This window comes from Protopterus annectens, chromosome 2.part0 (genome assembly GCF_019279795.1).
Source record: "Protopterus annectens isolate FY-2018-M chromosome 2.part0, PAN1.0, whole genome shotgun sequence".
NCBI classification, from domain to species: Eukaryota; Metazoa; Chordata; order Ceratodontiformes; family Protopteridae; genus Protopterus; species Protopterus annectens.
This window is the reverse complement of record NC_056728.1, coordinates 731,139,286-731,166,389: the sequence shown is the minus strand read 5'-3', so window position 1 is coordinate 731,166,389 and position 27,104 is coordinate 731,139,286. Positions and strand designations below refer to the sequence as shown.

Genomic DNA, 27,104 nt, shown 5'->3' with positions numbered 1-27,104 from the left:
CATACTTGCCTGAACTACTGCATGATGGCTTGGCATATTCTTCAGTGAAAGTCCACTTGTCAGCCATTACTGCCTGTCTGCCACTTACTTCTCCTTTGGCCTCTAGGTTTGAGGTCAAGCAGTTTCTTAAAGGCATCCTTCATATTAGACCCCAAGAAAGCTCTTTCTTCCTTTTTGGGATCTTAATTTTGTCCTTAAAGCTGACTAGGGCTCATTTTCAGCATGATACTGTTGCTACTACCTTGCAGCATTGTACCCAGAAGACTGTTTTATTGGTTGCTTTAACCTCTGCCAAAAGGGTATCTGAGCTTCAGGCCTAGATAGCGGTCCCTTATTTATTTATTTATTTTTTATAGAGACACCATGTTTCTTTGTATGACTCCTCCTCTTATTAACCCAAAATGGTTAATGAGCTGTCCCATACTCGGTCTATCCAGCTTCCTACTTTTTTCCATTCTCCACAATCAGCGAGTGAGAAGGTGCTGCATATTTTGGATTTGCATAGACAGCTAAAATGTTATTTAGACAAAACTAAAACGTTTCATAAATCTGATTATCTTTTTGTTTCTGTTCATACCAGAGCATTGGGTTTGGCAGTTTGTAAACAAACCTTTTGCTATTTCTTTTTGTTATTCTTTTAAGGGTAAGTAATTGTCTGCTTCCGTGAGGGCTCATTTTGCTAGAACAGTGATCTCTTTGAGGGCTAGGTTTGGACACTGAAGGGCTCATCCTTACCTTCCTCCTCCCTGCCTTCATTATAACTTTTGTACTCTCCCAGAGGTGATGAATAGTGCTAACAGTGATATGGAAGGGCATAGTACACAGTTGTGTAAAATCTTACAATAACAGCAGATGTCCTTCTTTTCACTGTTGCAATATCCACTCCCTCTCTCCTGCCCATTTTTGGTACTGGCCAAGAGGTTCCTCTCCTTCTCTTCCTTCCTTCATTCTTTCTAGATGGACACATCCTTCTTTCCACTGGAGGTCCTAGTCTTTCTGGGCACCTCAGTTCTGAGTTGGGAGCGTATGTACATGACCTCCATGCCCTAGGCTTGAGCAGGGAGCATACATGTGACATATAATGCTCTCTAGGTAATGAAGGCTTTCCTATTCTGGACAGACATTGGGGTATCCTTGACAGGAGATCCTAGAGGTGATGAATACTACAACAGTATAAAGAAGGACATCTACTGTTATGGTAAACTTTTACACAGCAGTACTTCCTGATGAAGATTTGTCAGAGGATTCTGATTTAGACAGAGTCAGGGCTTTTTCTTTGACTCACAAACCCAAGACCATGTTTCAGAGGAATGTTTGGCCTTTCTAACTCCATTAGAGGAGTTTTCCTGTTCGAAGAATAGTTCCAGATGAATGATGTATTTTTTGTGGAAGCAAGTACATGTATAAACTGATGATGTATTATGATATAATGTAAGTGGATTTACCTCATACTACACCCATGCTTCCTATTACACCAGCCTTGAAAAAAGTGTTAAATGATGCTTATTGTAACTCTGACCATCAACCTTTAGTCCCCCAAAAAAGGTAGAAGTCATTAATAAAAACTCCCCTCGTGTGGACAGAAGGGTAAGGTATTAGAGTTTTCTTCTTCCAGATTATTCTGTTAGGTGTTGACAGTGTGTGGAACTGCTCTGCCTCACCTCCCTCAGAAGGTATTTCTGTCTAAATCCCACAAAAGGAAATTCATTTATAGAGTTACTAAGCTTTTTCAAGCCCCACATTACAACTCCTACAATCACTCTTCATTTTGTAAATTAAAAAGACAAAAATAATCAGTCCTTGACATCATCTGCCAAAAAGGAACAAAAAAGAGATGGCAGGAGAAAAACAATAAAAACAGGGATCCTTCCAGAAAAATGGACAGGCTATGCCTTCAGAATGACTGTGCCAGTATTCCCCCCACCTCACCCCCTATCCCTACATCTCTGTCTGTGCCATAGACTGGCTCTTACTCTTTCCCTTTGTTAACAGATTGCTACAGACACTTGTGTACATATACTGCTTCAGGAGGATTACAGTTGGCACTGAGTACACACACCTCCTTTCAGGAAATTCCTCCCCACACTCTGAACAAAACTAAATTTTTTCCTCAGGTTCATCAACACATGCTTGCCCTAGGAGTTGCATTACCATTGTCTTTAGACCAAAGGGAGAAGGCTTCTGCTTCAGAAAGATTCTGAATTAGCTTTCCTGGAAAGCAGTTCTAGATCTTTCATTTCTCTGCGATTTTCTGAAGGTAACATTTGAAATGTTGGCCCAGCAGTCTGTTGCCAGTCATTCATCTAAGTTTTATGGTATCATTAGACCAAAAAGATGATTATTATCACATTCCCATGGCCACAGGCTTCAGAAAATTTCTCATATTTTGTAACTCCATATCTTTTGCTTTCCCTTTCAGGCTGTTTGGAGGATAGAATCAGAGATAAAGATAGAGTAAATAGTAACATCTATGCTTTAATCCTCCTTACCCATGTGTTATAAATCATATCTACTGTCCATTTGTCACATTTATATGAACTGTTTGCATACTAAATGTTTTATACTTGGTTTTCAGTGTCATGAATAATGTCATCACAGAGGAAGTGTTTGTTTTATATTTGTAGTAACTACAGAACAATTGCATATTTGTATGTAGATGTTTTAAGAACTGTCAATTTATCCTTGTAAAGAATTTGCCGTAAATGTATCTGCTGATACTTTTCTCCCTGGGCCTCCAGTGAAAATTAGCTTTGCACAGTCAGACATTCCATGTCAACAAAGTCCGACAGACAACTAAATAAAATAAAATAAAATATTCATCTCTTGCCAAACCAGGTCTGCCTCAGCTTCCTTCTCCACCTTTCTTCCATGCATTCCCTTTTTCTTGATCTGCCCCCCACCCCCTATCTTTTTTGTTTTAATGTAATGTAGGTCACGAGGACCTACATGACTTATCTACCTGCTGTTTTAATAACATTGATTGAAGCATCTTATCTTGCCATGCCCAAAGCATGGCAAGTTCGAAAGCAATGAGTAGTGAAATGACTGACAAATATCTGCCCTTTACAAGACCATCTTTAATGTCTCAAATTTCTGCCTTCTGAATCCCTTCCCACAGGGTTGACAAACACCTGATATGAGATTTTATGCCCCTGTTTCATAATCTGTAAGGTGTATGTGTGCATCCATCATGTTAAACAAATTAGACTTTCTTAAGCATAACTTGCTGACCCTTCCTCACCTGATCTTTTGTGGAGGTCTTAACTCACATGACCAATCTGTTGTCTGCAATGGTATTTTTTTCCCATGTTAAATGCTGGATGGCATCTATTCCTTTACCACCCAGTAACTTACTAACAGATGAGGCGTAAGGCTTCATGATATGGGACAAATAACATTGGCATGGTACCATAGACATACTATGCATCAAACAAGAAAAAAGTGCCATGTCCAAAGGCTATCTGCAATCTTCTCACTTCTCTTGAATCTTTGCCTAGCCCTTATGCATTTTCAGTACAGTTCACTGTTTTATTTTAGTATGCACCATGCTGTTTTGCCTGAAAATTGAATCTCAGGACAACCATGTATACCCAAAATGTCCTAGCCACTTCCCTATGCACTGGGTACTTCAACACCAGTTGCACTGACATTTTCTTTACTGAGCTGAGAGACTCCAGACAAAAACCCCAGTTGCTTTGCAGGCCCTAGCATAAACCCTCCTTATGCTTATAGTTCATGACTCGCTCAATAACATTCCTACATCCCTTTTCACTTCCTGATAACTCCTGTGCTATCTTCTACTTGCAAATAAATCCTGTGGTATTTTCATCAGCAACACATCTGTAAAGTGAGAAAGACAATTAGTCCACACCATTAGTTTTATTTATAGCATGCAGAAGAGTAAAGGTTTACCTTGCGACTTTGCAGGACCAATTTTCTGAGCTAGGCCTACGCCCAGATAAATTTGTACTGGCCTTTTGTTCATGGTAAAGATCAGTACCTGTTCTTACTATAGAAATTGTACATTTTTGGATGTAGATTATCAGCTGTTGCTCTGTAGCAAACCAGGGGATATGTATGGACCAACAAGCAAGTTATTCAGTCATGCTTCCCCTTCTTAGAAACAACTGAAATGAAATAACTAGGGATATTAGCAGTCTTCATGGCATACCTCTCAGTTGTACAAAATTTCACAGAATGTCACAGTTTTTTCTCCTATTTTTGTCCTATTCCTCATAAAATGTATGTTTATTCTTCTAGTAAGTCCTTGAGGCTGAAGTCCACAAGTAATGACAGATATTTGAGTTTCAGACTTGATATCCTCCAGAAAATGCATGCTAATGCTAAATCTTCTAGTCAAACAACTTTCTAAGTTTGTAAGAGCACTATTTAAAATCTATCCCTGATTTTGGGCCTTTTCATCCCCCCAGTTATTTTTGCCTTTGTTCAGAATTTTTGTATTGAAAGATTGAGAAGTTTCCTTCATAGTACAGTCAAGTAATTTAATTTTGTTCAGGAAAATATTCAGCTTGGGCATCAGAAAAATTCAGGCACTTCTTTCAAATGCAGTAAAAGAGATAGGTACTGCAAGAAAAGAAAGATAAACATGAAGGTCTCACAAAGGCATGCTGTACCGTTTTTCTCAGTATGAAAAGTCAGATGCTTACCTTGCATGGAATCAGTTTCTTTGATCACATAAGTTGGTTGTGCATAATGCCAGTTAATGATTTGGTTCTCTGCTCACTCTTTACCATCTGGAATCAATTACCTGAAGATTGTATCACTCATGGAAATGCAATGAGATGGACATACTGGGTCTTTTATCTCATTGTGATGCACATTCAAATGCAGGGAATGGGGAGGGGAGATGAGTGAGGCAGTCTACAATCACTTTCAGAAGGTACATTTGAGAGAAATGGAATCATGAAGAATCTCCCATTGTTATTCATGTTATGTGGATAAGTTTGCATCATGAGTGAACTCCAGACTAAAGTTGTTTTATCTGTAATACCCACTTTTTGTCTTCCTTCTTGTGGATTTTGTGTTTATATATTTAGAGATTCTGTCTGTTGTTTCAGGCTTTCAGGGGAAAGGTGGTTAGCTCAGGGTAGACCTCAAGATGTTCTTCATATTCATCACTGTCGCAGCGGTATTCCTGAGATATGGGACTCAAGATCAGGCTGAGGTCTGCCCAACAGTCTGGACTCCCAGAGCTGTGCATTAAAAGAGGCAGAGGGATGAGCTTCCTCCTCATGTAAGGAAGCAAGTCTGCATCTCATTTAAAAGTGGACATCTGCTTATGCTATATTTATTTATTTTTTTTTGCCTTAACATGTCAGTTATTCAGATTGGGAATTCACAGTTGTTTCTCATTGACTTGGGCCCCCAGGACTCCTGTTGTGAAGATTCTATGAAGGATAGATGTATGTTAAAATATCTTTTTTTATTACTTGTGCTCTTATGTAGTATTTCTTTTTGCTAATAGATTTGCAGAAAATGCATATATATTTAATGAGGTATGCATTGTGTAAGCTTGAAAAGCAGCTGTAAGCATGGGTTTCAAATCCTTCATAAGGATCGTTATTCTCAATGCTAAGAGAGTAGCACCTTTCAGCCGACTGCTAGAAAACCCAAAGAAGCAGTGGAAGGAGACTCAAGTTGCTGTTGTGGCCCACTTGTAGAGATAGGATGAAAGGGCAACTAGCTATTCTGTCAGTTTGGCAGATGTTTTGATTTAATGACCTGTGAAGGAGACCAGAAGTCGTGTAGCAGTTCATTAAGTAGGAGTGAGAGACGTGCCTGACTTCATTGCATACATCTCCCACGGCTGTAGAAATTGTACTTGCCAACTACTTGAGAAGTTGGGAAGCCAACCTGCCAAAGGGATATGAGATTATCCATTTGGGAGATGCACGAGGGATCATGGATGCTGTGTCCAAGAACATAGCCAGATAATAAGCAACAGGTCAAGGGGAGAGGGAAAAAAACAAAGGAAGTGGGAATCCACACTTAGTATGGTTTACATGGGTCTATATTAGAACACCAAAATTTCGAGTGTTCTAATATCGACCCGTTTTCAGCGAATGCTGAAAATATCGAAGAAACAGAAAACCAATTTTTTTCCTAGGGAAAGAATTCGGTTGACCGTTTCTGTTGCTTCTGTATTTTCAGCGCTGTGGTGGAAAGTTACGGGTCGGGTTCAGGTAAGTGTGAGATTGTGTGGACGTGAGGGTTAGGGCAGGCTAGGTGAGTTAGGGTTAGGGCATGGGTGAGGTGACTGTGCGATAGTGACAGATCTTAGGGTTAAGGTTTGGGTTAAGGTAAGTGGATAGTGGTGTATGTATAGTTTAGTGTAGGGTTAGGTATAAGAGTTTAGGTGTATGTGTGGATTGCTGTTTTTTTGGTGTGCTTGTGTTGTGTATATGTGTTTTGGAACAGCAAATTTTTTCCGTAGGAAAAAAATTAGCTGTTCTGTATGTTCGCTGTTTTAAATTTTCGATTAATAGGGTTCGATATTAGAACACTCAAAATTTTGAAAGTTTGGTGTTCTAATATAGACCCGGTTTACACACAGGAAAAATTAGATGCTGTAATACAGGCGTCTGACCAGTCTGCCACATCTTCAAGGGACCCCCCCCCAAGAATGAACAGAGAAAGGAACACTATCACAAGGACGAGGCATGAAAAGAATTAATTAAATTCTCTACATTTGTTTATGTTTTTAATTTGACCTTAGTCACCATGCTAGAGGTTTCCTAGTTGAAAGGAAAAGGCCCTTTAAGGGAAAATTCAACACCATCTGTCCAGAGGCTGCTGTTGGTCTAGCAGCAGTAACACCAACATGAAATGCTGGAGGCCTTGGGTTCAACTCCTAAGTAAGCACTAATATATTTTCCTTTCATTTCTAAGATTCTAACAGTGCCTGAGCAGAGAATTTCTGCATTTGTTTGTGCATGCATGTGTGTGTTTTTAATTTGATCTTGAATGAAGTATGTCATTCCTAAGTGATTGGTGTCAAAATAACCTTTGGTGATCTAAGCTGTACATATAGAACAAAATAGTTAATTATGTTCTCAAATGGCTAGGTATAAATAGGAATTCTAGGTATGATGATGTGCATCTAATCTGAACTAGGAACAGAAACTTAAGAATTACTGATGGGTTTTCAGAATGCACAGCAGTACATTAGAACCACCTGTCAAACACATCAGAGTGCAAATTAGCATACTAATTTAGTTGTATGGATATTGTTGCTGCTTTGCTGCTGTATACTTGGCACATGTCTGATGTGATATAAGCAATTTACCAGCAAAGGGTACCCTATCCTGAAATGCAGAAGTCAGAAGTACAGAAGTAATGCTTGAAAACACTTTTTTGAGTTTTACTTATGTCTCTCAGAATTTAGAATTTTTGTTTTATATTATTCCTGAAGAGAATACCTTGTGATATTTTATGATTCTTTACTTTTATTTTCAGTCTGTATAGTTTTTTTGTTGCTTACTTTTATCTTATCAGCCAGGTTGATGGTGGTTAACGGCTTATGACTCCCACGGGATCCAATTGCAGATAACCATTTAACAGGGAATGTGCCGTCTTCTTTTGGCTTTTCCAAGTTAGGGGTTGCCACAGTGGAACAACGGTCTGCAGAATGATTTAACATGGGAATGTATCTATGTGATGTAAACTGTCTTGGTTATACAAGGTGGTGCAAGTCAAAAAGAACAAAAGCCTGTAATACACTTGCCATTCAAAATAAAATCCAAAGCAAACAGACGAAAAATGGCAAAGTTACGTCCAAGGAATTTTTTGCAAAACACAGTTAAAAAGCGCAGTTCAGAAACACAAAGCTTTCGGATTACTCCTTCCTCAGTGTGAGGTGGTGCTCACTGCCATTATGACACAGTTGAGATGCCAGTATTTGTCTCTCCATCCAAGATATCCAAAGAAGTGTTCCAGGGTTGCATTTTCCTGCATAGCTTTGCCAGACCTACGATTGGACAGGTTCATAGGTGTGTACTAGGCCTAAGCCTAGCCCTGCATCTCAGGTGTATCCCTCAAGATGTTCATCATATTGATCACTGCTGCACTGGCCTAAGCTGTATGGGTTATATCCTCCAATGGTATAATAGCTGAACAGCTTCCAAAGCTTCAGGGCACCTTCCACATACACACGCCATCACAAAGCTTGATCTAAGTTCACTAAGTAAGGTATGGAAACCAGGCCCTTCAGAGATTTCCTACCACCAAAGACAGTGCTTCTCTGCATGTTTTGAGGATCGAAGATCAACTTGTGCTGTTCCATTGCTAGGCAGATAAGTTCCCTTTTGGGAAAACCCTTCTACATTTAAAATTTATTGTTCAAACATAGTTTCCTTGTGAGAAAAGTATTTTAAGTTGGAAATGTATGTTTTTTATTGACTGTCATGAGACTTTATTTCATTTTTAAACAGGAATGCATTTTTGTTTCTGCCAGTTTAAAAGTTGTTAAAAACATTCTAAAACTACTTGGGGAAAACTGTGTTTAATTTACTTTTTGGGGCTGGCAAGTGCTTTTACTGAAAAAAGTGACTTATAAGGTTTCTCATTTTTACTGGCTTGTGTTGCTTAGTTTCTCTGAAAGAGGTGCCATTTTCAGCTTGACCGTGGAACAAACTACCGGTACTATGGTCAGTCCTTCTTCCTGACACAAAAAGAAAAAGTTAACTTGACAGCCTTTGCCTCCACATTAGGCTTGCAGGTGGATGACTCTGCTGTGGCCAAAGCTGGTTCCTCAGACCAGTCATCTTTTTCTCCGGATCCCTCTGGCGTTGTCCAAACAGCCAGTATGGACCTGGAGTTGGCCACATCCTGTGTGGCTGTTGGGTCCCCTCATTGGGTAAGAGAGTACCACTGTTGTCAGTCTTGGAAGAAAGGGCAGGGAAGGTGCCCTTCCTTAGCCAGAATGTTGTGACCATCTCTGGGGGAGCTGCTGCAGTTAATAAATCTATTTGCCCCAGTTTTCCTGCCAAAATGAAATGAAAAGCTAAACATTTATCTTCTTCCCGCACATGTCCCACTGGACAGGAGTAGTTTGGTATATTGGCTTAGGTTTTTGTACAGTCTGTTGCCCCGTCTTATAAGGTGGTTTCTGGTAAAAGGAATACCGATTTCTGTTTTCCTGAAGAGGTTGAAGAAATTGAATCTTTAAAAGAATGTAAAGGGACAGATGCAGGTATTTCTCCTCAGATTTCTGATTCAGACTCAGAGGAGAGCATGGTATTTGAATCTCCCTGAGAGGGATTCTCTTTCTCTGAGACCATTTCTAGAATGTGTCAGTGTTTTCAGTGGGAGAGCACTGAGGTCTCTCAGAAAACACTATGAGCTGTTGCAACTGGAATTCTTAAAACCTTCACCCATTCCCCATGCTGTTAGCATTGGGACAGCATAGTAAGATGTGTTTGTTATAGCATGTGCTTTCCCTGAAAGCCAGCCTGCTGCCCCCAATAAAGAAAATAGAATGTACAAATTTCATCAGTCTTTCAAGTTTTTATGCATTCATCTCAGACCTGACCCAGCAGCTTTAGTTTCAGTTAATCAAGCTGCTAACAAGCATTTTGCTAAATCTAATTATTCTTCTTCAGATAAGGATAGTAAAATGAGTTTGCAAAAAAAGTGTATGCTTGTGCAACTTTAAATTTTAGAATTTTTAATAGGTTTATATGTTAAAGTTTATTCTGTTCGTGAAACCATGAGGGATGATTTATCTGTAGTTCCATCTAATGAGGAAAGACTTGATTTGTGTGGTTTAGTTTCTTCCATTTCTCAAGGCACTACTCATTGTTTAATAGTATGTATGTAACTGTAGATATTGCATCCAGGGCTGCTACCACTGGTACTTTGCTGAGGAGGTTTCCTGTCTGTGTTCTCAGAACCATCCAGAAGATATAAAAAAGTGAGATTTTAAATTCTCCTTTGGATACAGATTTAGTTTTTGGACACTCTGCTGCAAAGGTTATCAAAAATATGATGAGAGAGGTACGCTGATAGAGGGAATCTCTCAGATCTTCCTCCTGTAAAATTTTTGAAGGGATTTTTTTTACTCACTCTTCCAGTTTTGGCAAGAAAAGAACTAAACAGTCTCAACAGAATACTGGTACACAGACATTTAAAAAGAGCAGTGGCAGGGAGGTTCTGAAATGAAACAGGGCCTCCCACAAAATAAAGAACAATCAAATAAGACAGTGTGACTATATAAGGGACCTTGTCCCCCACCCCCTCCCACTTTGGCAGACCCTTATCTCTTGCAAGAAAGTCTGAATGTCCCCACCGGCTTCCAAGTTGGCAGTCCATTATCCCTTCCAGAAAGTCTGAATCTCCATTTCTGCCTTTGGCAAAATATAGTTTCAGGAAAATATGTTCTGAGGCTCATTCAGGGAATTATTCCACACTCACCAGAACACATATATAGGTTCATAGGTATATACTAGGCTAAAAAGGTATCCTGGCTTTCGCCACCCAAGAAAATTATTTTCCTGTGCCCTTGTCGATCAGAGCCACAGAAGTGATCCCTGGGGTGAATTTCCCGTCTCCCATCCAGTCATCAAGATTCTTCTTGAAGAGTGATAATGAGGAGCTTTGTTTGATATAGATAGGTAGTTTGTGCCAGAGTATGGGAAGTCTCTGAGACAGGAATCTATCCCTCCAGCATTTTCCGTTTATTGTGGTGGCAAGGTTTAGGTCCCTAGAGCATGTAGCTCGGAGTGATTGGGATTTCTTTAAGTGGAACATGTCCAACAGCTCTGGGTTTGACATAGCTTTGTATGTTAGGCAGAGATCACCTCTGAGTAGGCGATATGTGACAGAGTAAAGCTGGAGTTTGTTGAGACGGTCTGCATAGAACATCTGTTTGAGGCCGGTAATCCTCTTTGTGACGTATTTCTGCGGCCTTTCTAGTTGTTGTAGATGTCTTGTGAGGTACACACCAAAATGGGTGCTGTATTCTATAATGGGTCTAATTAGTGACAAGTAGAGGGGAACAATGACCTCTTTTTTCCTGGATGAGAAACCTTTTGTGATGAGGTGTGCCACGTCGAAGGATTTCTGGAGTACTGTGGCAATGTGATTATCAAAGGAGAAACTACTTTCCACCTGTGTCCCCAAGGTCTCTTATCACACTTTCGGTGTTAAGTAGACTACCGCCTATGTGGTAGTTCATGGGTACAGCGCTTTTACCAAAAGGGATGACAATGCACTTTTTGGTGTTGAGCTTGGCTTTGACACCAGGCATCTGTCTCAGTGAGGCCCTTTTGTAGGATGTCCACATCGTTACGAGGTTCAATTATGGCTTCTAGTTTGCAGCCATCTGCAAACTTTGTTAGTCAAAGACCTTCTGTGTTAGCCTGTACTTCAGAGAAGTAGATACCAAACAGGAGAGGACCCAGGACTGAACCCTATGGTACTCTACTTGTCACTGGTCTGAAGTCAGATTTGGAGTCTGCTACTTTCACAGTGTGGGTTCTGTCAGTGAGCCAGTTGGCAACCCATCTTGTGACATAGGGATTTATACCTGAGTTTATCTATAATTCCAGAGTGGGGGATGGTGTCGAAAGCCTTGACGAGATCTAGATAGGCTTTGTGAACCACCTTACCCTCATCTATGGCTTTGGTGACCACTTCAAAGAAGTCTTTCAGGTTTAGGAAGCATGATCTGCCTTTTACAAACTCGAACTGGGTGGGGTTCAGAGTTTGGAGATTGCCAATGTCATTGTTTATAAGTTCCATGATGATACATTCCATAGCCTTGCAGACCAAGCTCGTTAGGCTAATGCGGCAGTAGTTCCTGGGGTCTGTGGTTGCTCCCCCTTTGTGGAGTGGGATGACCGTCGCTGTGCGCTATTCAGTGGGCACAAAGCCTGAGGTAAGGCTATGATTGAGCATGGTACTTACATGAGGTGCCAGTTCGTTCTGTAGTTCGTGTAGAACGCAGCCTGGGATGTTGTCAGATCTCTTGGATGCTGTGTTCTTGGCTTTGGAGAGTGTGGTTTTTACCTGTGCAGCCGTGATTACAGGAACTTTGCATTCTTCCAGTATAGAGATGGGCTCCTTAGGGGGTGAGAGGGTGGTAAAGTTAGCACTGAACCTATCTGCCAGGATGTTGACAATATTAGTTGGATCTGGATATTTAGTGCCATTGTGCTGTAACTCAGAGCAGATCTGAGTGTTGCCAATGAGATTCTTGACATAGCTATAGAATGCTTTGTGGTTGTCTTTAGAGTCAGTGGCGATTTTGTTTTCGTAACTAGCTTTGGAGGATTTTATGAGGGATCTCAGCTTCTTACTGAGGCTGACCAGGGAGTTCTTCCAATCATGGGATTTTATTCTTTTTTGCAACAGTTTCTTTTTTCTGTTGTAGAGTTTGTTTATGGCAGGGGACCACCAGATCGGCTTCCTTTTTTGGGAGGATAGCATCTTGGTTCTGTTAGGGATTGCACGATCCATGCACTTGTGTAAGTGCTTCTAAAGTGCATTTGTGTAGGATTCCGCAGTCGTACCTCTATTGTACATCTGCATGGGTGTCGTGAAGTTTGCCACTTCTGTCTTAAGAAGCGTGAAGTTGGCTTTGGAGAAATTATTTACAGTGGTTTCCCTAATGGGGGGTGGGGGCGGGATGTGGATGTCTAGGGTGATTAGCTTGTGGTCGGGTCTGACCAACGAGGAATTGACCTCTGGTGTGGAACACCAGCTGCCCATGTTGGTAATGACCAGGTCTAGGATATTGCTGCCCCTGGTGGGGGTGTGGATAAGTTGATCCAAGACATTGGAATTTATGAATTCCAGAAAACGTTGAACAAAAGGGTTGGTACAGGATTAGTTTTCCCAGTTAATGGTGGGGTAGTTGAAATCGCCCATTATTAGGATGTTAGGTTGTACCCTAATATTTTCCAGTGTATCAAGAAATAAGGAGTGGAAATCCTAGGGCATGGTGGGGGGATGTGTAGCAAGCTACAGTTTGGATTGCGGTCTTGCCCAGAGTTAGCTGCACTTGGATAATCTTGGATGCATTATGCTGAGAAACTAGCCTGGAGGTGTGGATATCCTTAATGAATATGGACACGCCTCCACCTTTAGTGTTTCGGTTCAGGTTTCCCCAACACCATGTTTCCTCCTATTCTACTGCACATGCTGTGTATGGGGGGTAGTAGAAAGTGTTTCTCCTTCCCAGTTGTAAAAGTTTTCATTCAAGAATGTTTTTGGTGCCAAAGAAAGAAAAAAATGCCTGGAAAACCAGTATATGATGGTACTCAAGTTTAAAATGCTTTCACTTCATAACCTATTACCCCTTTTTCCTCATTTGAGTATTTTGGTAACCTTGGGTTTATAAGATGCGTATCACATTCCTGTCATCCAGATTCCACGTTTCTTAAGGTTTTGTATATCTGGATTACATTATCAATTCTCTGTCTTACCCTTTGGGTTATCCACTGCTGTAAGAGTGTTTAGAATGTGTCTAGCTCTTGTCATAGCTCATTGCAAGATAGAGGGTATCCATATTTTTCTATGTTTAGATGAGTGGGTTGTCTTTGCAGAGTCTTTTGCAAAATGTCAGGAGTTTCTGGATGAGAGATCTCCTACACAAGCTGCGATTCCAAGAGAATATTCAAAAGTCATTTTTGACTACTACACACAGGATTATGTTCCTGGAGTATCTGCTAGACCCCTCAGTACAAAGCGTTTTTCTTCCACAGAAAAAATAGATCTATGTTTTGATCCTTTCCAGAAGATTTCCGTTCAGACTTTGGCCCCTGCAGGGGAATACCGCCAGATTGTGGGTCTCCTGTTATCTGTAATTCTTATATTACCTCTTGCAAGACTCCATTGAGAAATATACAATGATATCTGTAGTCTGTTTGGTCCCAAGTGAAACATGCATCATCTTTTCATATTCAAATTCTAGAATTTATGAAGAGAGAAGTCACTTGGTGGGGAGACATCAGCTGTCCCGGAATTCAGGTCTCTGCTTCTCCCCTCCTGCCCCAAAGCAGTCAGTCACCACAGTTGTCTCTGACCTTGGTTGGGGAGCAGTTCTAAAGGGGATGAAAGTGCAAGATATCTGTGAAATCAAAGACAGACACAAGCACATTGACATAAAAAATATGCTTGCCCTTATCAAGGCACTCTGTTATCTAAATCACCTCTGGTCCCCAGGTCCACTTCTAGTTGTTATAAACAATACCACAATAATGAGGTACATAAAGAAGCAAGGAGAAACTGGATTTTATCCCTTGTGCAGACTAGTCATGTTAGTTTGGGACATAGCTTTATAGCACAACTCACTCTACAGGCATCCTACATTTTGTAAAAGCAAAATTGTGTGGTAGACAGGCTGAGCAGGACAAAGGCAGACACTCATGAATGGAAACTATATCAGTGGGTCTTACAAGATTTGATCCATCTGTGGGACATTCCACGTGCAGACCTTTTTACTTCTTACCTGAACAATCAGCTGGCAAAATTCTGCTCCAGGACTCCATGCAAGAAGGCCTGGAAGACATCTGCCTTTTTCTTTTCCTTGGACAAAAATATTCCTGTATGCTTTTCCTGTCTTTCCACTGATATCCACGGTACTTCAGTATTTTCAAAAGAACTCCCCCATGATTATTATGGTGATTCCCTTCTGGCCCAGGCAACAGTGATTCTCACTCGGTTTGGAATTGATAGGGGGCAGTTACCACAAACTTCCTCACAAAATGATCCTACTCACACAAGGATGCCTGGATGATAGGGTCTTAATACCTTTTAGGCACCTGTTTACTGAGGGATGTTGTGATGCCCACCACTGCTACCAGTATGTGATGGACACCAATATGTGTTGTCCCCATGCTGGGCCAGTAATCAAGGAGCCTGAATCCTCACCACTGACACCGGAGAGGGACGTGCATTTGGAATACAAATGGATGCATTCAGTATTTTCAGATTCAGACCTCTCTGCATCAAGTGCAATTCCCCTTAAGAGCACCCGGGAACATACTCAATCTGGGGTCTGGATGTCTCTATATCTGTCTTCTTCCAGATCCCCAGTAAGACTCCCCATTGGTACAGCTGTACGTTTAGGTCCTCAGCCAAGTGTCCAAGCCAAGTCCTCTAGCACCCTCTCTGTAAATCCAGTGCTTTATGTCCCTGCCCCAAGTAGCTGACACATGCACACACGCACACACACACACACACACACACACACACACACACACACACACACACACACACACGTGAAAGGCTGGCACAGATTTACCTGCTGTTCACCCTTCTGCCCAGAGTATAAGGTAGTTATCACTGCCACCAGAGACTTCACAATCAGCTACGCTAAGGCCCTTAACAAAGGGTGTTCAGTTATACTGTGCAATATTAATACTAATACAAATGATAGTAGTTGACCAAGACAGCCAGATCTTTTGGAGTGGCAAACACAGTGTCATCAAATAAATATAAGTACTCTCAAAGGTTAGATATTAAGGACCAGCCACAATAAAAGTTTTAAATATATTTAATAATAAATAAAAGAACTTGAAAATACTGAATATGTATTCAGAGTAAACCACATTAAACCACAGAGCTCAGATCACAAGAAATCTTGAAAAGAACATTGATGGACAGACTCATACAAATAAAGAAAAACAATATCTAAACTAAGCTTCACTATATTCCTGACTGAATCTAAGAGAATTTTACTGTTCCCTAGTTAAGTTGCTTACTACTGCAAGGCAAGATGCTGTGGGTGAGGGTCTTTACAATCAGGCTTCCCAAACAGAATACTCAATACTCTGAGATTTAATATAGTTTCCAAGAGGGCTGGAAGAATGACCTCATCTGGTCACCTGACTCTTAAGTTCTGGCAGTATTCCCCTTTGAAGCTGAAACAGGAAGTTAGCACAGACTGCCACAATGCACATCCAAATGTTTATGGAAGTTCCTGGGGCCTCCCCTCTCTTCACTGAGCTAATGAACAAAGGCTTCCCCAGACCCAGTGTCTCTGGTCATATCCAGCACTGTGGTGTGCCTTTTAATGATTTAACAGCTTATGTACATTTCCCTTATTTCTCTTAAATTAACCTCTGGTGTGCTAGTATCCTCTGTTAAAACATATATATTTAATTCAGCTACAATAATACATGTACATTTCTCTTCATTTCAGCAGGGTGCCTGTTGATGGATTTCAACACAAGAAAAGCTCACAAATACATTTTCAACACAAGCATCTGTACAAACTCAGTTAGATGTACAAATGACACAGTTTTAATACATTTGTAACACAAGCATCTTGTGTAAATTGGTTTGATATTCAAAGGACATAATCACTCTGCAAAACTCCAGCTGGCTATACTGACACTTGCCCATATCGTCACAGATGTGCAGCAGGCACTAATGGAGGCAAGATAGCCTGCTACCAGAAAGTGACATAAAAGCAGATGGAAAAGTTTCCTAATTGGTGCCAAAAAAAATAACCACCACCCATACAGGGCTAGTCTTTGGGTTTGAAATATTTGTGAGTTACTTTCCTATGGCCTGTTGTACTCCACTGTCAAGTTTCATTTGTCGGCCATTTCAGCATGTCTGACCATGCATTCCCTCTCTTAGGTTCATAGGTGTGTACTAGGCTAATGGCTCTGGAGCCTTTACAAGCCTAGCCCATAGGATTACCCTGGCATCATGCCACCCAACCTTAGTTCCTAGTGCTACTGTCGAGTAGAGCCACTGGAGTGATCCCCGGCGTGAATTTTCTATTTCCCATCCACTCATCAAGATTTCTCTTGAAGAGGGCCAGTGAGGTGCTCTGCTTGACATGTATGGGAAGTCTATTCCATGGCATGGTCAGTCTCTGGGTTATGAACCTGTCCCTCCAGCATGTTCTGTTGATTGTGGTAATGAGGCTGAGGTCTCTGGAGTGTGTGGTGCGGAGGAATTGGGATTTCTTTAGATCTAGCATTTCTAACAGAGCTGGGTCAGACATGGCTTTGTAAGTCAAGCAGAGATCGCCTCTAAGTAGGCGATATGAGACAGAGAATATTTGGAGTTTTTTGAATCTGTCCACGTAGGACAAGTGTTTAAGGCCTAGGTTCCTCTTTGTGAAGTACTTTTGCGGCCTATCCAGTTGTTGCTGGTGTCTAGTGAGGTACATGCGAAATGGGGCATTGTACTCGATGATTGGCCTAATGAGGGAAGTGTAGAGGGAGACAATGACCTCTTTCTTCCTGGATACAAAACCCTTAGTAATGAGATGTGCCACATAGAAGGACTTTCTGACCAGAGAGAGGTTGCTGTCAACCTGTGTTCCCAGATCTCTTATAACGCCTTCTGTGTTCACTGGACTACCATCAATGTGGTAATTCAGGGGAACCGAGTTTTTCCCAAAGGGGATGAAGACGCATTTTTTGGCATTGAGCTTAAGACCATGCTTCTGACACCAGCCATTGGTCTCATTGAGGCCTTTGTGTAGGATGTCAATATCACTTGGGGAGTTAATAAATAGCTCCCAACTTGCAATCCTCTGTGAACTTTGTCAACCAGAGTCCCTTCATGTTGGCCTGGACTTCAGAGAAGTAGATACCAAACAGGAGAGGACCCAGGACCGAGCCCTGTGGGACTCCACTCGTGACTGGTCAGCAGTCTGACTTAGAGTCAGAACCCACAGTGTGAAAGTAGCTATCTTTGAGCCAGTTTGCAACCCACCTAGGGATATAGGGGTTGATGCCTAGCTTAGTAAGTTTTTCTATGATTCCTGAGTAGGGAATGGTATGAGGCCTTGGCCAGATCAAGGTAGGCTGTATGAACCACCTTACCTTCATCCACAGCTGTGGTGACTGACTCAAAGAAGTCGACCTAGTTGAGCAGGCATGATCTACCCTTCACAAAACCAAACTGTGTAGGATCCAGAGTTTAGAGATTCCCTATATCCTTGTTTATTAGGTCCATGATGATGCATTCCATAGCTTTACATATCAGACTCATCAGGCTAATGGGGCGATAATTCCCAGGGTCTGTAGGCACTCCTCCTTTGTGGAGAGGGAGGACTGTAGCAGTGCGTCATTCAGTAGGGACAAAGCCTGAGGTGAGGCTGTGACTTAACAGGGCACACAGGTGAGGTGCAGGTTCACTCTGTAGTTCATGTGGAACACAGCCAGGGATACTGCCAGGTCCCATAGAAGTTGTATTCTTGGCCTTGGACAGTGCTGTTTTAACCTGTGCAGCAGTAATACTGGGTGCCTACCAATCTACTGGTATTGTCAATGGTCCTTTCGGGGGTGGGGGGGGGGTAAAGTTAACACTGAATCTGTCCGGCAGTATATTTGCAATATCTGTTGGCTCGGTTTAGGAGATACCATTGTGCAGTAGCTCAGAGCAAATCTGGGTATTGCCATGAAGATTCTTTACATAACTATAGAAGGCCTTGTGGTTGTCTTTACTATCTACTGAAATTCTGTTTTCATAGCTAGCTTTAGAGGATTTGATGAGGGATCTCAATCTTTTGTTGAGAGTGTTAAGGGAGTTTTTCCAGTCTTGGGACTTCACCTTATTCCGCATCAGTTTCCTCTTCCTGTTGTACAGTTTGTTTATGGCAGAGGACCACCAGATTGGCTTCCTTTTTTTGAGGAGAGCGTCTTAGTTCTATTGGGTATGGAGAGATCCATGCATTTGTGTACGTGTTCGTACAGTGCATTGCTATATGATTTGGTGGTCATGCAACTATTCTCCATTTGCATGGGTGCCATGAAGTTAGCCACCTCTGTTTTTAGGAGCCCAAAGTTAGCTTTGGAGAAGTTTTTCAAGGGGTATTACATAAGAGACATCCAAGAAAACTGGTGGCTCCTTCTTGGGATCTTCATTTTGTGTTAGAGAAGCTAACATTTGAACCAGCTCATCTGGCTGAATTGAGGTTCATAATGTGAAAAAACAGTTTTGCTAATTGCTCTGACCTCTGCAAGAATAGTGTCTGAGTTGCAAGCTGTTACAATAGGTCAACAATATCTTATTTTCCACAAAGATAGAGTTTCATTGAGAACTAATGCTTCTTTTATGCCTTGCGCCAAACCATCCATCTGCTGGAGTTCTTCTCTGAACCCCAAAATGAGGGAAAAAGGATACTTCATACCTTGGATGCCCACAGACAACTTGGGTACTATCTTGACAGAATAAAATCTTTCAAAACTTCCAATCAGTTGTTCATGTCTTGTGAAGGTAAGAAGGGACAACCTCTGTCAAAACAGACCATTTCCAAATAATTGTCTTAGGTTATTTCTTTTTATTACTCCCCACACAATAAAACTATTCCAAGCTGGGCCAAGGCCTTGTTTTTTTGTTTTTTTTTTGTGGCTTTTTGGAAAGGATTGGACTGTAGAAGCCCCAGTCAGACTTTCCTGGTAAACAAATGCAAAATAAATAAATGCCAAATAAGAAGTATTCTAAAAGCAACAACTTGGTCCTCTGTACATACTTTCACAAAGCACGACAAGCTAGATTATTTCTCCAAGTCTAAGTTAGGCTTTGATAGGACCATTCTCCTGGACCCTTCCCCTTCTACCTACCAGATATTCTAAGCTCTAATCTACCCATATAGCTTTGGCTACTGCAGCAGTGATCAATATGATGAACACAGTACAGTTGTGTAAGCATAACAGCAGATGTCTGAATGATCACTGCTGCAGTAGCCACTCCCTCCCTATACCCCCTTGTTTTTGGTTTGTATGTATGACAGACAACTTGATGTAGCCATTTTACCTAGCATATTTTGTAGGAGATGGGAAAAACAGAGTATATGAAAAAAACACTAAATGAAATTCCTGACCATGGTATTATTAGACAAAAACCTTAAACACTGAATCACAGTGCTGGCTTGTTAACTGGTAAAGAAATTTGCCTTTAGTGGAGAATTCAGTATTTTCTGCTTTCTGTCTAAGATTTCATCAAATGTCTTCTATTAATTTAAGGTCTCACCTAAATGTATGAGAGAGTAACTTGTTTCTTACATTAGCAGATCAAACCAAAAGATCTACAGAAAGGAAATGTATTAGAGTATAGAAGACATATTATTTTTTAAAAAAGTATTATACATTTATTAATAATCACTGTTTAAGAAAGTGGCCCTAAGAGAAATCAACATGTTTCTTTAATTTGTGTGATTTGTGTTTACTCTTTTGCCTTCAGAAGAAGACTTGTAATTGCAACAGGATTTGAGAATAATAGTAATTTATTTCAGGCAGGCATAGTAGAAGCCACAGGACACTTAATATAGAACGGAAGCTATTCATATAGAACGGAAGCTATTCATGTGATGATGTCTGTGTCACTATTGTAGTAAGAGACAAACCAGTGAGTTTACTGAGTTTTATAGTGGCTTCCATTTGATGAAAACTGTTGTCATTTTATGCACGCCATATTTCCACCCACCTATAAAAAATGTTTTTGCCTGTTATAACATGAAATGTAAAAAAAATGTGTGTGGGGTGTTACTAGGCTGTGATATTTGAGCTTCTTTCTTGTGTTTAACAGTGGTGAAATAAAGAAAAATGAATGGCATGTAAAGTGACGTGTGGTTGCAACTTTAATTAAGCCATTAAATGCTCACTACAGACATGGTGTTTTTTTTTTTTTTCCAGAAGTAGTCCTTATGTTGACTTTAAACAAACTATCCTTAGCTTGATAGTTAAGGACTGACAGCTTGTGAAATGTTGGGGCAGAATTATCAAGAGCTGCGTTATATATTTGAGATGCTAAGGCAGTCCAGTTGGCCAAAAGGAGTAGGGGGTTGGCATAATGGTTAAGGTGTTCACCTTACAGGCACAAGGTGCAGGGTTCAATTCTCATGTGGGGTAATTGGCTAGGCTTAAAATGGCCCACAGGGGGCAGTTAGACTAGCACTAATCTATGAACCTAAAAAGATGAAAAAGATGTCTTATGCAGAACTAAGCGTGCTGTCAGTAGTCTCTTGATGTCATATCCTAGATTTGAGTGACAAGGGTAGCAGTGCACTTTTCCTTATTCTAGAGAATTTGTAGAATTTCAGAAGATGCTAGTTACATATCTGTATGATTAGCATGTGTGTAGGAATGTTGCTGTTACTTTGTGCTATGTTGCAACCCGGGTTGATAATGTTTCATTGCACCAATCCTTCCTAACTTTATTCCTACACCATAAAACATGACTGCTATCTCTTGGTGTGAGATGTACTTTTAGTATAACGAAAAAGAATTGGCAGGATCATCTCTCATATATTTGGCATAGTGTTTTTACTTATTTTGTAGTAAGAACGGATATGTTATTTTAAGTCCAGTTTTAAGGGTGATCTCCTAAAGTTGACAGTTAACTGTCATTCATCCATATTTTTGTTGAAGGTTTGTTTTTGTTTTTTTTAATCATTGTCATGCAATTTATGGATTATTTTATCTAAAAGGTAATCTCTTATTTAGCAAAAATAAATGTTGGGGTATCTGGCTGTCATCCTTACTAATCATTCTTTTATAATTTTGCCATCCCATGCTAGGTTACTATGATGATGACTGGTTCTACTGTTTCACCATTTGCCTGCGTGGAGTCTGTTCTTTGTAGGGTGATATTAGGCCTCAAGTCAGGAGACGCTGAAGAAAAGAATTCAAAGAGTGCCACCAAGGATATTTCCAATGGTACGTGTCCAGCTTCAAATGGTAACATCAAAGCAGAGCCAGAAGAAACTTGTGCTCCATCTGCTTCTAGTCCAGACACTGAGGAATCTAATGATAGCAACAAAAGCAGTAACAAAAAAGATGACTAAAGATTGTAGACCAAAAAATTCACAAGAGCTTTGTGATTCATTGGCTGTGTTTCTTCATGTATAGCCTCAGCTGTTCTTTTGTCCGAGTCTTGTAGATGCATTCTGCATGCATGATAGGAAACAAAAGCTGCAGTTCTGTATAGACATGCACTAAAGCAGAAGTTAACACCGTTTAATTGTAATTGATTTGGGACTGATCTGACTGAGGCTTTACTTTTTTATTATTGCAATTATTATTTTGCTGTAAGTTTGGATTGTTATTAGTCTGTGCAATTCAAATCTTATTTTGGAGATAAATATTAAGTTGAGAATTTAGATTTTGAATTTTAGAAATGGGTTATTTAAACATGTTAATCAGAGATTTTATCATTGGTTAAAAAGCTTTTAATTATTTCAAGAGTTTATAATGTATGGGTAGTGGGAACATAGAAGACACTGGATGCAAGGCAGGTATAGTTAAATAAGCACTTTTATTAAACATTTGTCTTTCCTTTTTAAAAAGTATATATAGATATATAATTTTCTAAATAAAAGCCAAATACATTCCATGTTATATTTCTTATTTGATTTTTTTTACTTTATTTCTTTGCTTTTTATGCAGATGTAATGAAAGTGTGGTTGTTGATAAAACTTTTTAACTTTGTGTGTGTGTGTGTGTATATATGTATATATATATATATATATATATATATATATATATATATATATATATATATACATATACATACACACACACACACACACACACACACACACACACACACACACACACACACACACACACACACACATATAATGTGTGTGCTGATCACTTTTTCAAGGCCATTGTTACCCACTTCAGTCAGAGAAGTCTTTTTTGCTCCTTTTACAGTGAATGAAGTGGCTTTGCCAAGCAGCACCTTACTACTACTAAACGCTAATAAATATTTATACACAGTGTTCAGTTTGAGTTCAATGTGCAATAATGCATGTGATTTTAAACTGCATTTCCATGCAGTGGTGTAATCATGATATTAGAAATTTATGCCACCTTGCAAATTTTTAACTGTACACCATTCCACCCCAGAAAAGTAGCCCATAATTTCTGATTTGTTGTACAGACTCTTGTACTGTTATATCCCCTCAGAATAACTAGCCTTTTCTGTGGTATATAAACCAAATAAAAAAAGAAGCATTGGTTTGCTAGCAATATAATAAAAGATAGCTTACTTACTATAATCTTTTTAATTTAATTTCTTTCAGGTTAGGTCATTTGAAGCCCTTGGCTGAATATTGTTGTCTTGTAAACTGATATGTACTCCTTGATGTCCTTCAATTCTCATGTTACAGTATTCCAAACTCTTGGGTTTTCCTCTCTTGCTACCCGAACATCCGGCCAGTATACAAAAGCTTGTAGTCACTGCTAGGTATGTAGGACGTCTGACGATGGCCTAGGGAGCATGGGCCATAAAAGTGATGTCTGCACGTACCTTTCCTCAGAACTTCTCTGCCACCAGTCCAAATGTCCTCGTTCCTGCCATCTTTACTTCGGCTCTTCATATTCCAAAAATAAGTACCCCGTTGGGGCTGTTTTTTGATTCCTTTGTCACTGCATGCCTGTTAGGGTTATATGTCATCCAGGAAGGGAAAGTGCAAGTGCGATCATCAGATCCCCATAAGTACACCCACAACCTTTGCCTTTTCTGTCTAGGGTCTACGCACAACCATCTTTCTTGCGTGATATGTCAGGACTACATGCCTAAAACCCTACACAGCCGCCTGCACATCTTGAATATATATTTAGAAAATCAGCATATTAAACGCTTAGCTTTAGAGATGGAAGGGTCGTCTGGTCAGCCCATGGACCCACCCAAAAAGAAGGCCAAGGTTTCCAGGCCCAAAGTTGCCACTGCTGCCCCTCCTCCATCTAACATCCCTCATGTGGCCGACATTCACCTGGAGGAATGCTCTGAGTCTGCTGAAGAAGGTATAGTGGGTACCCCTTGGGATGCCACAGAACCTAGAGCAGAAGGCACGTCCGGGAAGGGTTTACTACCTTCACTTGGCGACGTTAAGAGGGAACTACAGGTTCCTACAGCTGCTCAGACAGGCCTTTCCTGTGCTTCCCAGTGCATTGAATCTTGGCCTTCTTCAGACACTAGGCCTTCCTCGGGGCCTAAGCCTCCTAGGCCTTCACTGTAAAAGAAAGCCAAGACCAAGCATCTCTTCCCTCTTCTGAAAGCCTTTTCACAGAGCCTATTTAATGGCCCTGAGCCTGCCATGTCTGAATCTCCACAGGCCGACCGTCCTTTTCCTCTTGTGTATGCTTCAACAGAGGACAAATCTGTAGAGGCTGATTCCCCAGCAGAGGACCTCACCTTTGGGGAGATGATTTCCAAAATGAGGGAATTTAAGTGGGATTCCTCTGAGATGTCTGAGGTACAAAAAGATAGAGCTCCTGGAGATGGAAACCCCTGCTCCTTCTGCAATCCCCGCAGTATTACCAGCATTCTTGGATGCTTTCAGTGCTGCCTCACTTAACCCATTCATCTGAGGCCTTCTTCAAAGGATTGGACACTTCCATCCTAGAGGCAGCTACTTGATCATCTGTCCATACCTTCACTAAACACTACATGTCTCCAGATCCAGAGTGGGGTTTGCAAGGGCAATCCTGTATGGCTTTGTAGAGAGTAGCTCCATACCACCACCCTCTTCTTCCCTGTGAGCTTTGAGTTTGGAATACTGCAATATGAGACATGAAGGACATAGAATAGTTGTATAAAATCTTATCATAACCATAGATATCCTTCTCTTCTATGTTGCAGTATTCATTCCCTCCCACCTTACCCCCTTCTCTCGATTTAAACTGTCTCTTCCTTGGTGGCACAGAGCTTATACAGCTTCCTGGGACTGGGGACCAACTGGGGCATTCATTTCTGAGAAAAGGTACATGCAGACATCACTTTTATGGCCCATACTGTGTAGGCAAGCGACAGATATCCTATGTACCTAGCAATGACTACAAGCTTTTGTATACTGGCCAGACGTTCAGGTAGCAAGAGAGGAAAACCCAAGAGTTTGGAATACTGCAACATCGAAGAGGAGGACATCTATGGTTATGGTAAGATTTTACACAACTATTCTTTGTACATAGTGTTTGTTTCTACTTGTTCATGATTTATTAAAATAAGTAAAAAAAAATAATATGGGGAAGCTGGAATCCGGTAATATAGAAGTAATCTTTTGTCAAAAATACAATTTAAGTATATCTGTGAATTTAATGCACACTAACATTTTATGTAACTTTTATCATCTCGATTGTTTATGAAACCATAAGGAAATACTTATGGTTCTTATCATTTCTTTAAAAAGGTATTATTAAAAATATTTTCAGTATAATGTTTTCATAACTGACCTGTACAGTTTATAATACTTGAATATACCCAATTCATTTATTTTAAATTGCATAATTATAAATATTTTCGACAATAAACATGCTTTTAAAGTTGAGACTGCAATGTGCAATATTATGTAAATATGTGTATGGTATATGTTAAATGATGTGTCAACATATACTGGCATCTTGTAAGATTTTCTGTCTGCTGTATCATTCTCTTGTATAGTTGTTTCCTTCCTTCTTTCACTTATTCATTCTCCCATTTACCTGCTTTATTCATTTCAGGGTCATTGGGAAGTCATAGCCTATCCTGCCACTTAGTGGGTGTAAAGCAGAAAAACTACTTCTGGAAGAGGTGCCAAATTTTATAGGATACACAACCAAATTTTAAAGGATACACAAGCACATAGTCACACAAAGCACTGTCGGCAGTTTGAAAGGCCACCGGTACATCTGTGGCATGTCTTTGGGATGTGGTTGAAAATGTGAGAATGCTGGTACAGGCATACCATATAATCTCTGCATCAAAGGTACTTCAGCTGAGAACTGGGCTGGAGAACCAAGTAAATTGTGGCATCAGTGCTAAGCACTACACCACTGTGTCACTGTTCTGTTACCTTAAACGTATATCTCTGGAAAATGAAAAACTACAGTCAACCAGTCCTTAAAGCTTATGCCACCTCTTATGCAAGCTCATTGTACTATCAGCATGTTAGACTGGAGTGTCATCCTCTTACATGGAACCTGCATCATAACTTCATAACATTGTCACTGTAAGCTGCATGTGTGTGACACAAACATAATGAAAATTCCACTGTTTCTGTAAAGTATACAGAACAAGGTGTTTCTTAAATATGTATTAAATGGAAAGCTTGAAACATGTTTCCTGATGGTGTTTTAATACTTCACTGTTGTATTGTTTTTGTTGTTTATCCTCACAGTTGTTAAACACATTAGTGTATTTTGAGTGCAATTGTCAGAGTAACATATTGTTCAAAGCCAAACACACAAACACACCCACATTTTAGTACATTAAAGTGTAAACTAATGAGTTATGTTCACTTTTTTAATGCACACTACATTTTTGCGTGACAGTTTAGTATTTTACATTCCATTTATTTAGGCTAATTCAGAATTATACTCCCTGGGAATAGAACTCAGATGTTCTATTTCAGTTACTGATTTTGTGTAATATTGTTGCTTTTTGACCACGTTTATTTTGTTTCATGTTTTGTATATCCAGCAGTAGTTATACCACTTAATGACATTTAGTTCTCCACATTGTTTTCACTTTTACGTACCTAAATGTTGGGCAAGAGTTCCAGTCAGTCATTCATGTCTGTAGTGAAGTATTGCAGGTGCATGAATTAAAAAGATAATACAAAAATTGAAAAACTGAAAGCTCTTGACTGTGTAAATGGATAGTAAGATACAATCAGTGAAAATGTTTTTAGTCCCTTTAGTTTTTATACAGGTTAGGCATATTAACTTTAAGTAATAAAGACTTTAAGAAATTTATAAGTTGATTTTCTCTTAGAACAATTTAATTTAGGATTATCTGATTTGAAGGGATACTTTAAAGCTATGGAGAACACTTTAAATGAAGGCAGAAAGTTAATGATGAAACATTGAGGGTGTTTGAAAAGTAATGAGAGAAAAAGATTTTGAATATGGATCTTTAAAAAAAATAACTACAGCCATACAGAATATTATATTTATAAAGTGGCAGAAAGTATTCTAAGAACTAAGTCAACAATGGAATAGAGAAAGGCGATTTTGCTAGTGGGATAACTGCAAACGGGTATAGAAAATAAGCAAAAGTGGGCTGGAATTTACTGAAGAAAACTAGCACAGGAACCAATGTACTGGAAGCAAATAACTTGAGAGGGAATTTAATAGAGTGGAATGAGGCCAACCAGAAGTTTGGACTGCAGGTCAGAGATTGCCTTCCCT

General features: G+C 40.0%; 1 protein-coding gene across 1 annotated transcript in view; it reads left to right on the top strand.

The window, feature by feature from the left end:
• The window catches only part of TMEM38B (transmembrane protein 38B), a 453,229-nt gene extending 427,196 nt beyond the window's left edge, over positions 1–26,033 (top strand). Inside the window, exon 6 of the mRNA XM_044061049.1 lies at positions 21,509–26,033. Within this exon, the coding sequence (XP_043916984.1) occupies positions 21,509–21,775 (267 nt within the window). The 3' untranslated portion in view covers positions 21,776–26,033. The remainder of the gene's footprint in view (positions 1–21,508) is intronic.
• The last annotated feature ends 1,071 nt before the right edge of the window (positions 26,034–27,104 follow it).